This window comes from Archocentrus centrarchus, chromosome 14 (genome assembly GCF_007364275.1).
Source record: "Archocentrus centrarchus isolate MPI-CPG fArcCen1 chromosome 14, fArcCen1, whole genome shotgun sequence".
NCBI classification, from domain to species: domain Eukaryota; kingdom Metazoa; phylum Chordata; class Actinopteri; order Cichliformes; family Cichlidae; genus Archocentrus; species Archocentrus centrarchus.
This window is the reverse complement of record NC_044359.1, coordinates 18,864,422-18,877,234: the sequence shown is the minus strand read 5'-3', so window position 1 is coordinate 18,877,234 and position 12,813 is coordinate 18,864,422. Positions and strand designations below refer to the sequence as shown.

At 40.9% G+C, this 12,813-nt stretch overlaps 2 protein-coding genes across 2 annotated transcripts; one reads left to right on the top strand and one right to left on the bottom strand.

Annotated features, from left to right (window-relative positions):
* The first annotated feature begins 3,204 nt into the window (after window positions 1-3,204).
* Window positions 3,205-6,922, top strand: cnga2b (cyclic nucleotide gated channel subunit alpha 2b). Its single transcript, XM_030745924.1, has 6 exons — window positions 3,205-3,305; window positions 3,408-3,518; window positions 4,111-4,287; window positions 4,502-4,609; window positions 4,728-4,834; window positions 5,452-6,922. The coding sequence occupies exons 1-6, from the start codon at window positions 3,205-3,207 to the stop codon at window positions 6,903-6,905; spliced, it is 2,058 nt and encodes a 685-aa protein (XP_030601784.1). The 3' UTR covers window positions 6,906-6,922.
* A 2,641-nt stretch (window positions 6,923-9,563) lies between these two features.
* Window positions 9,564-12,515, bottom strand: rraga (Ras-related GTP binding A). Its single transcript, XM_030745925.1, has 10 exons — window positions 12,336-12,515; window positions 11,938-12,053; window positions 11,649-11,748; window positions 11,477-11,543; window positions 11,150-11,372; window positions 10,830-10,925; window positions 10,612-10,734; window positions 10,433-10,524; window positions 10,229-10,344; window positions 9,564-10,130 (listed from the first exon to the last, which is right to left on the bottom strand). Exons 2-10 carry the CDS (start codon window positions 11,962-11,964, stop codon window positions 10,027-10,029), a joined length of 948 nt encoding a protein of 315 aa, XP_030601785.1. The 5' UTR covers window positions 11,965-12,053; window positions 12,336-12,515; the 3' UTR covers window positions 9,564-10,026.
* Between the last annotated feature and the right edge of the window lie 298 nt (window positions 12,516-12,813).

Here is a 12,813-nt window from a genome sequence, read left to right as displayed (position 1 = left end):
TAGTTTTTCAGCATCACACTGAGACAGGATGTTTCTAATTTTAGAGACATTGTGCAAATGCAAGAAATCAGACCTACATATCTGTTTAATATGTTCACTGAAGAACGTGTCCTGATCAAAACTTACTCCAAGATTCCTCACAGTGTTACTGGAGGCCAGTAATGGTAATGCCATTCAGAGTGAGTATTTGGTTAGACATCATGTCAAGTACAATGACCTCAGTTTTGTCTGAATTTAGAAGCAGGAAATTAGAGCTCATCCGGGTCTTAATGTCTTTACTACATGATAGTAGTTTAACTAGTTAATTTATATAATCTGGCTTCATGAATAAATAAACCTGGGTATCATCTGCATAGCAATGATAATGAATGCAGTGTTGCAAGGGCCTATTAAAAAACACCTTATTGGGCAGACTTGTTCAGTTGCTGGTTAACGCAAATACCTAATAAACCAAGACAAGCATCTCTGAATGCACAACATGTCTAACCTGTAACCAGATGGGCTACAGCAGCAGAAGACCTCACCAGGTGCCACTCCTTTCAGCTAAGACCAGGAAACTGAGGTTACAATTCTCACAGGCTCCCAAAACTGAACAACAGAAGACTGGAAAAATGTTGCCTGTTTGATGAATCTCAATTTCTGCTGCAACATTCAGACGGTAGGGACAGAATTTGGGTTAAACACCATGAGAGAACGGATCCATTCTGCTTTGTATAAGCAACTTAGGCAGATGGTGGTGTGATCATGTGGGGGATATTTTCTTGGAACACTTTGGTCCCATTAATGCCAACTTAGCATCATTTAAATGTACTGTTGCCGACCATATCCATCCCTTTTAGATGTGTAATAAATCAATGAGATTAATTGAATAACAATAATCTCAATCTATGCAATGCAAAACTAATCTGGACTCAAAATCAAGCTTTCCTGCACCAGTCTATGAGGAGGAACTTCTTCCAGTTTCCCTTTTACAATCAGTTACCTTTTGTTCTTTTTACTGCTTCTCCTTCCTCTTATCTTAGCTTCTGTTACTGCCTCCATGCTTTATGTTCTTCCCCTTTTTCATCATAAAATCCTCCACCTGCTTAAAAATTACCCTGTTAAAGAAAAAAAAAACATTACAGTTTGTGCATTTACTGTACTGATGTCTCTTCACAGTCCATCAACAAGCTTGCTGTCCAACAGAGATAGCAATGGCAGATTGCAGTTCACTGTTCACTGGCCTGAATCTTAGGCAGATGTAAAGTCCTCTGGGCTTCACTCCTAGCATGTTTTTTGAGGATCTGATTAAAGCGGAAACTGCCAGGCTGTCGGAAAGCTGCGTGATTAGGAAACGGTCCCCTGTGGTCCTCATCGCCAGGGTTTTCAAGCTCCATTTACAGCAGAGAGTGTGTCTACAGTGAAAGTTTGGACTTGTTGATTGTTTTCAGCTAGAAAAGTCTAACCAGAAGATTGCTAGTCTAAATCTTATATTCAAACTGTGAATAATCATAAAGATCCCATCTTCAAAAAGAAAAGACAAGAGAACCAGTTGCTATCCTGATGTTTTAGCTTTGAAGTTTATACTTTTTTCCATCTCATTCTCGATCTAATGTATATGTGTAACATTATTCTGTGTTATTAGTTATGATTACTATATGTAATGTAAGTGGATAATCAGTGCAGAAACAGTAGCATAAGCTCTGCTACACAAATTGTTTTTCTTTTAAATTTCATTTATGTTTCTGTTTTAGCTTCTTTTCTTTGAGCCACATAAACTAATATTGAAACTGAACCATCTCCTCATACATAAAGCAGTTTAAATTGACGCGCCATTGTTTATATGTGCCAAAAAGGTGTGTTATATTAGGCCAATTTGTGAACCCATTACAAATGCTGATGAGCTCTCAAGTAAATATAAAACATATCAGGTTAAGAAATTGTGAAAAAATCAACCAGACAGAATCCAAAGGCTTATAAAAAGAAAACATCTTGTTGGACTGACTGCATTCTTTGTTCTGTTTCTCACAATTCTCCCGAGCAGTCAAAGAAGAACAAGGTTTACCCAGAATACTCTTCAGTCTAATGCTGACATCAAGGCTTTCAACCATTTAAAAGATTTCCACACCCTCCATCTCCCACCCCCTACCTGCCTTCTCAGCACTCAGCCCATCTGAGGATGAGGTGGACCACGTGCTCACGCTTGTAAGGGGAGCGCTCTTCAAGAGGAGGCTCACAACTGAGAATGGTGCGAGAGCAGGACTTACGAAGGATGGACTGGCTGGGGAAGACCTGCTTTGGATGTGCCTGTGTAAATTTTGAAATTTTGTGTGAATTTTTTTTTTTTTTGGGGACTAATTCAAGGAAACTAGAGGTAGGACAATATGTTAAGTTGATGTCCTTTTATGCTTTTTCTTTTCTTTTCTCTTTTGGCGTACACATTGTTATGATACTAGTAATCTACAATTTACTCTATGGAAGCACTATGGAAAAAAGTTGTGTTGCATAATATATTTAATGAGCTGAATTAATATTTATTTGCAAATGTAGGCTAAAATAAAGTCTTGTCCCCAAATTACTAAAGCTACAAAAGTGTGGACTGGCAGATGAATGAGTTTATGGGTGAATTATCAATCTTTGTGGCCTCAGTAGCCGTCTTGCTGTTATGTCATGCCACACTTTGCGCTCTCTCAGCATCCCGGTTTCCTAAGCAATGTGGCTCCTGAGGGAAAGCAGCTGACTGCCTCACTGAGCCGCAGAGATGCAGGATGGCTTTGTGTGTATATGTGTGTGTGTGTGTGTTTTCATTAATGACCCACCAATTAGTCACACAATGGTAACAGTCATCTAAGCACCTCATCATCTGTCTGTGCTGCTGGGAGAAAGTGTGTCACAGCACTCTTAATGGAACTTTTTATGGTTGAAGTAAACTTTGTGTATCTAAAGCACTGCTGCATCAACGTAAAAACTGCACTTTTTTATTTCTCTTAAGTCATCACAGCAACCACCTGCTGTATGATGGGCCAGGTTAGGGACAGTCTGTCACAGTCCCAGTTGTCCCCCCAGTCCCTTGACTATTATCTGTGACATGCACCATAAACACTTTTGTCTCCTGCACACAGTGTAACTGAAGCAGGAAAACATGCCCAGCACTCTACAATGTCGATAACATTGCTACCAGTTGGACTTTAATATTAGCGTTTGTCCATACTGTCAGATCTAAAGATGACAGGCCAGCTGGCAGAGAGAGATCGGTCTCCCCACAATCTGTCGGTGAAGACCAGCTTGGAGGAGGAAATCGGGAGAGCAGAGAGCATTCTCAGCAGGTAACAAGAACTTCCAAATATTTATGGTGTTTTCCCTCAGAGGTTTCATTCAGGCACACAAAACTGAGGCTCTCGTACTGAATTTTCACTTTTTCCTACTAGGGTGCCATCTGTCTGTGATGACACATCCTCGGAGCTACAAAGAGTCGCTGCTCTCGACCCTCATGGAGGCAGTTCAAGAAATTCTTTACAAAGAGCTGGAGCCATCTCAAGGTAAAACTGTGATGATCCAGCTGTGGTGTGTTGGGCTCATTTATGGAGACTGATTTAAGGAGCTGAAAGATTATTGTATAGCTCTTATTACATATTACATAACACTGCTGAATTATTTTTTGTGGCAAAGGACGTCTGGCTTTGCAGAAATCACTATAGAAGGGCTTTTTGTTCTTTTTTTTTCTTTCTTTTTTTCCTGAAGGTAACCGGCTTCAGGAAGAATCCATTCAAAATTCATTCATTATACTTGTCTGGTGAAAATGCTGTATGTATTAGAAGTGACTCTGACCTCTGATGGGTTGCAAGAATTCAGTCTTTTTTCTTTCAGCCTTGTTGAGATTTTCCTGTCGTGCAGTTAGAAAAAGAAACACCAAAGCTGCCAGTTAGGAAATTGTGCCGGCTAATTTGCTCAGTCCACATTAATGTTGGTCGGACTGAGGTAATTTAACATGATTTTAAGATATATAGCTCCCTAAAGATGTAGGTTTTAATATTTGTTTCACTGTTTGCAAATTCAGATAAGGCAACACTAACTTAATCTGAATTTTGACCGAGGCTCTGACAGAGGTGTTACTTTCCTTATGTGTGTCAGACTGGTGAACCTGGTGGTGAGACTGCGGGAATGGGCACACAGGAGTCTCTTGGAGGAGGAGGAGCGGCCAGATTCTTTCCTGGAACGATTTCGTGGCCCTGAGCTGAGAACGGCCCCCAGTCGCATCAGCAACACACAACCAGATGCCAATGGCAACAATGCCAAAGGAATCTTTCGGTATGTCTTATGAAGTCATAGAGACACCCAGAGTTAATTATTCAGCTCAGTGAAATATAGGTTTACTGTAAGGCGTTTTTACTTACCTCAGAAATAAGTAGTTGTCTCATAACTGTTAAAAAAATATGATATAGCTATTGTGTTGTTATATTGTGAAGCTATTTTTTCTGTCTGTCAGTGTTGGTGGAGTGTCACAGTCTCCTTATACTTACAGGAAAAAGTGGGATTTGTTTGTGGTGTCCCCCTCCGATAACGCATACTACCGCTGGTTATTTGTTATCGCCCTGGCAGTGCTCTACAACTGGTTCCTTGTTGTTGCAAGGTAATAACACCACAGTGTGTGAGTCAGTGGGGGCCCTGCAGCTCCCTAGGCATGGGTGAATGGTGTACTGTTCACTTCCTAGACAAGAACACTAAATCCTTTCGAAATGCATTTACAGGGCGTGTTTTGATGAGCTGCAGGTAGACAACTACATCTGCTGGCTGGTGCTGGATTACCTCTCCGACGCTGTATACATAACAGACACCTGTGTTCGACTCCGCACAGGTAACCCATTTCAAAATACAGCTTCTGGCCTTCTTATATTTAAAATTACTCTGATGGCATAAAGTTTTTTTGTCTGGTTGAAAATTGGTACAATGCACATGTCACTTTCAGCCCAACGTTGAATGATTCAGTGTGCAGTTTCTCAGCCATTCAATTCACAGCTCGTTGCTTCAGTGCATTTACACTAAATGGGTCTTAAATGCAAACAAATGCTACATTTCAGTTACAATATGCACTAAACATTAATATTAAAAGGCAGATTTTGGTGGGAGAAGAAGGTGTGAACACATCCCATGACATCATGATGACATCAATATGTATGAAAATGTCCTGCACACACAAAGCAACATTTAAAATTTGCCACTTCCTCTGTGAAAGGGCCTTTAGGCATTGGCTTCATTTTTTCAGACCTAGAGGTTGTCACTTGGGTTTAACAAACTGGGCAACTCAGGAAACTCGAGCTTAAAGACACTGGAGGTTGTGGCATCTTTTAATTCAACTGTTAGTAAGATAAAAACTTGACCAGAGCAGCTATTTTTTTTTTCATTTACCACTTAGCTTTTTCTCACAAGCTAAACAGAGTTCAACTGAAATTGTGTTTTATTTATTTTTCTAAGGGTTCCTGGAACAAGGTTTGCTGGTAAAGGACCATGCCAAGCTAAGAGACAGCTACATCCGTACATTACAGTTCAAGCTCGACTTGCTGTCCATCCTGCCCACTGACCTGGCATACATCGCCACAGGCATTCACACACCACAGCTCAGGTTTAACCGTCTGCTACGCTTTCCACGCATGTTTGAATTCTTTGACCGCACGGAGACACGCACCAACTACCCCAACATCTTCCGTATCTGCAATTTGATTCTTTACATCCTGGTTATCATTCACTGGAACGCCTGCATCTACTTTGCTATATCTAAGTCTTTGGGATTTGGCTCGGATACATGGGTGTTCCCAAACATTTCCAGACCTGGGTATTCCTCCTTGACTCAGAGTTATATCTACTGTCTGTACTGGTCGACTCTTACCCTTACCACGATTGGAGACATGCCTGCACCTGTGCAAGATGAAGAGTACTTATTTGTGGTCTTTGACTTTCTCGTTGGGGTGTTGATCTTTGCTACAATTGTGGGAAATGTTGGCTCTATGATTGCCAACATGAACGCCACTCGTGCTGAATTTCAAGCTCGTATTGATGCCATCAAACACTATATGCACTTCCGCAAAGTCAGCAGAGAACTGGAGACACGTGTTATCAAATGGTTTGACTACCTCTGGACCAACAAGAAAGCAGTAGATGAGCAGGAAGTGCTCAAGAATTTGCCAAACAAACTGCGGGCTGAGATCGCTATTAATGTACACCTGGAGACCCTGAAGAAAGTACGTATTTTTCAAGACTGTGAGGCAGGACTGCTGGTGGAGCTTGTGCTTAAACTACGCCCACAGGTCTTCAGTCCAGGTGACTACATCTGCAGAAAAGGGGACATTGGTAAGGAGATGTATATCATTAAAGAAGGGAAGCTGGCTGTGGTGGCTGATGATGGGGTCACACAATATGCTCTTCTCACAGCTGGTAGCTGCTTTGGGGAAATCAGCATTTTGAATATAAAAGGCAGTAAAATGGGAAATCGTCGGACAGCCAACATTCGCAGCTTGGGTTACTCTGACCTCTTCTGCCTCTCTAAAGACGACTTGATGGAGGCAGTGACCGAGTATCCAGATGCAAAGACTGTGCTAGAGGAAAGGGGCCGGGAGATCCTTATGAAAGAGGGTCTTCTGGATGAGAACGCTGAGAGTGGTGGGCTACAGAAGGAAGACACGGAGGAGAAGGTAGAACGGTTGGAATCCTCTTTGGACATCCTTCAGACTCGGTTTGCCCGCCTACTCAGTGAATATACGCACACTCAGCAACGGCTGAAGCAGCGCCTCACTCTGCTGGAGCGTCTGCTAAATCAAACAGACTGCTGTGCAGAGGGAAATGTGGATGACATGGATGAAGGTGCAGGGACAGTCAGTGAAAATGACTCTGGGACTGTTGCCCATACAGATGGATCACCAAGGAGACTTTAGATCAATACCTCCTGGAATAGGAATGACTCATTAAGAGTATAGGGAAACCATATGATGCATTTTCTTTATTTTCTTTGCTGAGTCAAAGTTTTATCAGTTTATCAAGTGTAAAGAGATGTCTGCCTGTTAATAAAGATAAAAAGAACATTTACAACACTGCTATGACCATGCAGTCTTTGTCTATATGAAAATCAGTGACACGGAGATGCGTTTAAAGGGTAGCTTTAAAGTTACTTCCCGGATCAAACCAAACCAAAAGATAGAATACGCAAGAGTAAATTCAAAACTGCAAATTAAACATTTATTTAAACGCTACTGAGGGAATGATCTCAAACTAAACAACCGAGAGCTGCTGCTGTATGTTACAGTTTTTAGGTCACCTGTAAACATCTTGCATTTGCTTGCACCAGCGGGAGACTCAGCCCATGTTATGTTTTATGCTCTGGGTGTGCACACATCATCTCTTGCTGCTCCTCAAGGGGAAGAAAGAGTCCACGGAGAACTGGTTTGCTGAGTTCACTTACAGTCATTATATTTTGTGTCCTTATTTTCCAGGTTAGATCTAAATGAGACATGAAAGATTTTAAAGGCATTCTTTTGACCTTTTTCTGCCCTGCTTAGTGGTAGTTCTTGTCACGTAGCGTTTTTAGGAAAGTGACTTAAAACGGGTGAATTGTATAACTGTGGTTGGTTTTTTACAATGCAGTCTTATGCTGGCAAACTTTGGGTCCTGTTATTCATGTAAATGTTTGGTGGTGGGCAGCATGAGCGTGCATGCTACCACAGAGCAAACCCAGAGTCCAAACCCTTCAGATCTCGATTCAGTGTTATACAACCACTGAATAGCCAATATAGGTGGTCACCAGCCCATACATATTGTAATTAAATGACCGTACTGGTCAAAGCTGTTTTGGTTGTAAAAGTGGCCCCTAAAGTATTATGCAGTTTTAGGTAGGTGCATCTCAAAGCTGTTGAGCTTTAAGTTTTCACAAATTTTACTTACTATCAGCTTTGCTTAATAGTCTTACATTAAAATAAAGCTGCTACCACAGTATGCAATAAATTGCTCCCATTTATTTTGTCCAAAGTCACTCTCTGGGGGGAGAGACTGGGGATTTTCCAGCTATTCAGCCTCTGCATTCCAGGATACAACTCAACCACATGAGTACTGTCGATAAGCGCAGCTGGAACAATGCCTCCGGATCAGATCTGGCTACAATAAAGAGGCAAGAGGTAATAGCCCATATCCTTTGCAGACTCTGAAGCAGTTGGTGGTATCAAGTACCATGAATAAACCTCAAGTTACTTGCGATCTACAGAATGAAAAAAAGTGTTTCTCTCTGATGAGAATCAAATACCATGTAAACCACTCAAAGCTCAAAACCAAATTTCACTTGCTGGGAATAAATGAAGGGTTTATTCTTTGTTAGGTACATCTGTTCAGCTACTCAGAAATGCTTAAAGCTAATCACCCAAATGCATGGCAGCAAATCAGTGCATTTAGGCATATATACATGGTCAAATCAACCTGCTGGAATTCAAACTGAGCATCAGACTGGGGAAGAAAGTTGATTTAAGTTACCGTACTTTGAATGTGACTGATTGTTGGTGATAGACAGGCTGGTCTGAGTATTTCAGAAACTGCTGATCTAGTCTGATTCTTTTCCCCACGCTGAGCCACTACAACTGATTTTAGGGCTCCTCCACCTGTTGAATCCCACGTTAACCCCTAACTGTACTCGTTTTTCTGTTTAGGTGTGGAGGCAAAGCTAAAAAAAAAAAGTTTGTATTCCCATGTCTGTCTATTATTACTTTATTATATTAATCTAGCACTAGGTTCAGTTGGCTTTGCACAAAAATAGCTGGTGGAAATGTCCTTTAAAGAGCTACTTTTACTTTCTTACTTTGAGTACATTATAGAGCCTGCACTTTTTTATTTTTACTTTAAATAAGTTGAACCACTACTTCAACTTTTACCAGAGTATTGTTAACACAAATATCTGTACTTCTTAATTTAAAAAAAAATTCTGTGCTTTTGCCACCTCTGCTGGTTTCTTGAACATGATGACTGATTTAAATGGCCTCCACAGTCACCAATCAAATAGAGCACCTTTGGGGTGAGCTGGAACTAGAGATTCTCATCATGGATGTGCAGCAACTACGTGATGCTATCTTACCAATATGAATCAAAATCTCAGAGGAATGTTTCCAGCACCTGATTAAATCTATACCATGAAAAATTCAAGCAGTTTTGAAGAAAAAAAGGGGGTCCAACCCAGTACTAGCAAGGTGTATCTAATAAAGTGACCAGTGAGTGTATCCATAGCCTTAAATGAACAAAAATGAGCCATGTGTGTTGTAACATGCTGCTCCATTTGTTCACCCACTGCAGTCAGCTCACGTAACAGGTGCACCAGTTGTCATGTGTACAAGACAACTGGTGCTGAGTGTCAAGTGGGCCTCATGGAACTGCAATGGAGAAACGCACCCACAAGGATCATCTGTAAACAGGACATTTTCTTTCTCAAGAAAATAAATACGCACTTGTGTGTATGTCTGTTCACCGCATTTGTGTGTTTGTGTTCCTAAAAGCAGTGAGCAAAGTCAAAGATTAAAAGCAGAAGAAGAAAAAAAAAAAAAAAAAACACACACTTCAAATATGTTTCTGAATATAACTATATTGTTTGTAACAGCTTACAAACTGCATTTAAAAATCAAATCAAACAATATCTGCTGCTTCTCATATGGAGAACATCCCTAATCACAGGGATTCACTGCACGGAGTGAATGAATCTACTGAAATATGACAAAGTGTGACAGCAAACGTAGTTCCCCCTAACCCTCCCATCCCCTTCCCCACCTGTGTAGTAAACTACTATTCATTCCTTTAAGGTGTCAAGTTAGGACAATTTTTTTTTTTTTCCCCAACAGACTGTTATCACTCCTCCTGTAGAATTTAGAGCAAAAGAAAAAGATGATTTCTCCCGTAATAACTGTGATTGAACGTGAAGATATAGAGGAAATGGTGCAGGGCTGCTCGTGTGAAATCAGAGCAGGGAGACCGCAACATGCTGTCTGTGGACTGATTGGCTGAGAGTATCCACTGGGACAAATGCACAGGCTAGCGCATTCGCATGTGCAGGCTGTGCTTTGGTCCATCCACCCGCTCCAACTTCTCAAAGTGTTTCCTAGCATTACGGATATTGATGAGAGTGGCTGCAGATGCTGGAGAAAGAAGACATGAGTTATAATTATTATTATTATGCTGCTTTGTTCTAATAACTGTGCATTTGCAGAACAGAAATGTTATTTTCACTGCTTACGAATAGAGGGGTCCGACATGATGACCATGACATAAGTGTTGGAGGTGAAGACGTCAATGAAGGCCGCAAAATTGGAGTTCCTTACTTCCATGCTTTGGAAGGAGGCTGCAAGTTTACTGGAATAATAAAATAAATGAAATCAAAACCACAAAACTCCAGCTGACGGCATCTGGAGACAAGGTGATGCACCTGCAGTGGACTTACCTACAGCTGAGTTTGAACTGTTTGATAATGTTACTGATCTTCTCAAACCTGTGAGCGTCACGTTGCTCTTTGCACTGATAGTGGGAGATCACCTGCATTTACAAAAACAACAGCTGTCATTTCTATGTCTATATTTTCTACCCAGGCACTGCAGTGGCAGCGGAAGCGGCCGCTCTCACCAGGAAGGTAGCTCTCTCAAAGAGAAGAACTTCATCTGCCTCTATGATCTGTGCAAAATTTCTCAGGTTTGTTTCCAGCTGCTGGACATTTGGGATGAGCTGGTACACTATGCTGGACCAGGCCTGTAAAGAAATGTTAAAAAATATTTCTTAAAGCCTGAGCTTCATAAGCTGTCACAAAAAACAAACAAACAAAAAGAGCCAGACAGATTTGAGACCTTATAAAGGGTTTCATCCCAGATTGATGTCCTGAAGCATGTGCAAGCTAAAGGCCTGGACAGTCTCTTCAGATCTTCTTCACGCTCTTTAAAAATCTGTAAAGACAGAAAAATTGACAGCTGAATACAGAGAGCAAAATAGAATAAAGGAAAACTAAAAGAGAACAGTGACAATCAATGAGAATCTCAACAAAAGGCCTCATTATGAAATTAAAAATGTTTTTAACTGCTTTTAAAAAAGGAGTCCACAGAGTCAGTATCATAATGGTGAGAGTAGAACAGCAGTACTGATGATGTACAAAATGTTAGTTAAAGCTCACCAAATCTCTCTGGTCTTCCTGCACTAGGTCCATTTTGTGCACAAGGCAGAACACTTTGGCATCAGGGGAGTTCTGTAGGATGGCTTCCAGACACGACTGATAGTAGTGCATATCTTTCTCTAGCTCGCGGCTCTCAACATCAAATATGTAAATAAGAACCTCTACATTTCTGAAAATGTTGTCTCTCTGGCTGGTGAAGTAGTTCTCCATGAATGTGTCCTGTCTGGTGGATTAAAAAGCAGAGATGAGTGATTAACAATGGGGAATGACTTTGACTTGTCAAGGCTGGTCCAAAAAAATGGCAAATAATGAACAAATGTGCATTACCCTCCACAGTCCCACAGGTTTAGAACCAGATTGCCAAGAAACCGTACATGGGAGTGCTCCACATCAACTAGAATCAATAAAAAATTATTTGAAGAGTTATATAAATGCAAATAAAGAAATGCTGAGGATTAAAAATACATCTTCATAAAGACAGTTCTCAAAGTGCTCTTACTTGTAGCTCCAAGGCGCCGTGTGTCTCGAGCTATGTAATTGGCAAAGATGATTGATCTCATACTGGTCTTTCCAGACCCACTTTTCCCCATCAGTAACACCTGAAAAGCACGCACACGCGCACACACTCTTGTGACTCATTATTATGGTGGGAAGGGTTACTGTGTCCACAATCAGTTCAAAGAATGAATTAAATGGAAGAAGCTGTGATTTTATGACACCCAGAACCTCAAAACGGCTAAAATATACTCAGTGATGCTGTAAGAGTTACTTATCTGCCCTTGCTTTACCTTTTTCTTCATTGCTGTGCTTGACATCCCCCTCAGCAAACACGAGTGTCTGAGTAAGCCGCAGTTCAGATGACTTCAGCCTGGGTCTGCAGCTGTCCTCCTCTTCCTATTTTTGGCTGCGGACCAAAAAAAAAAAAAAAAAAAATTTGTTCATAACCCGTCTGAACGCTTAAAACGGGAACAAGTCAAACATATTCCGTTAGTTCCTATCTTCAATAATCTTAAATCTAAAATAAACTTGCCGAACTTATTTAAACTTCTTTCTCTGTTATAAACACTGAAACTAATGCTAACTTAGCTAGCACGAACCACTACAGATCCATGTCAGCTCACTTAGCTTAGCTTAAACAAACGGCCGGACAACTGCACTAAAATTCAGCAGCGCATTATATCCTTACCCGAAAGGGTCGACCAGTTACTTAAACTGAAGCAATTTTAGACTGTAGTTTTCCTTTGTGTAAACGAGTACAGTTGATAAACATTACTCGATGGAAGCAGCAGTGGAGTCCGGATCAGCTGCTTCCTGTGTACGCCAAAAGTCACATGATGAGCCCGTCGGATTCCGGTCCCGAGTTTAGTCTCACAGGGGCCGTGATGGATTTAACCCTCACCGACGCTTTTAGGTTAAAGTTCAGCGCTGGGACCGAGGATAAAGACGGGGCTACAATATTAGATCGCGACTCTGGAAGCTGAACTAAGGAAAAGATAAATAAAATGAGAAAATACAAATCAATTAGCTGAAAGAAAAAACAATTTATAAGACCTGATGGAAAAAGTCCCTCTTGGTTTATATTGGATATTCAAATTGAGAGGCTCCAATACAATTTATGAGTGAGTTTAATCTTTAAACATAAAAATCAAAACATTTTCTGGTTT

Coding starts and splice junctions, on each gene's coding strand:
- cnga2b (XM_030745924.1), top strand. CDS start 3,205: ATGACAGGCCAGCTGGCAGAGAGAGATCGGTCTCCCCACAATCTGTCG. Junction 4,610..4,727: donor TGGTTCCTTGTTGTTGCAAG/GTAATAACACCA, acceptor ATGCATTTACAG/GGCGTGTTTTGATGAGCTGC. Junction 4,835..5,451: donor CTGTGTTCGACTCCGCACAG/GTAACCCATTTC, acceptor TATTTTTCTAAG/GGTTCCTGGAACAAGGTTTG.
- rraga (XM_030745925.1), bottom strand. CDS start 11,964: ATGTCAAGCACAGCAATGAAGAAAAAG. Junction 11,749..11,937: donor GCACAGCAATGAAGAAAAAG/GTAAAGCAAGGG, acceptor CGTGCTTTTCAG/GTGTTACTGATGGGGAAAAG. Junction 10,735..10,829: donor GGGATGAAACCCTTTATAAG/GTCTCAAATCTG, acceptor ATTTCTTTACAG/GCCTGGTCCAGCATAGTGTA.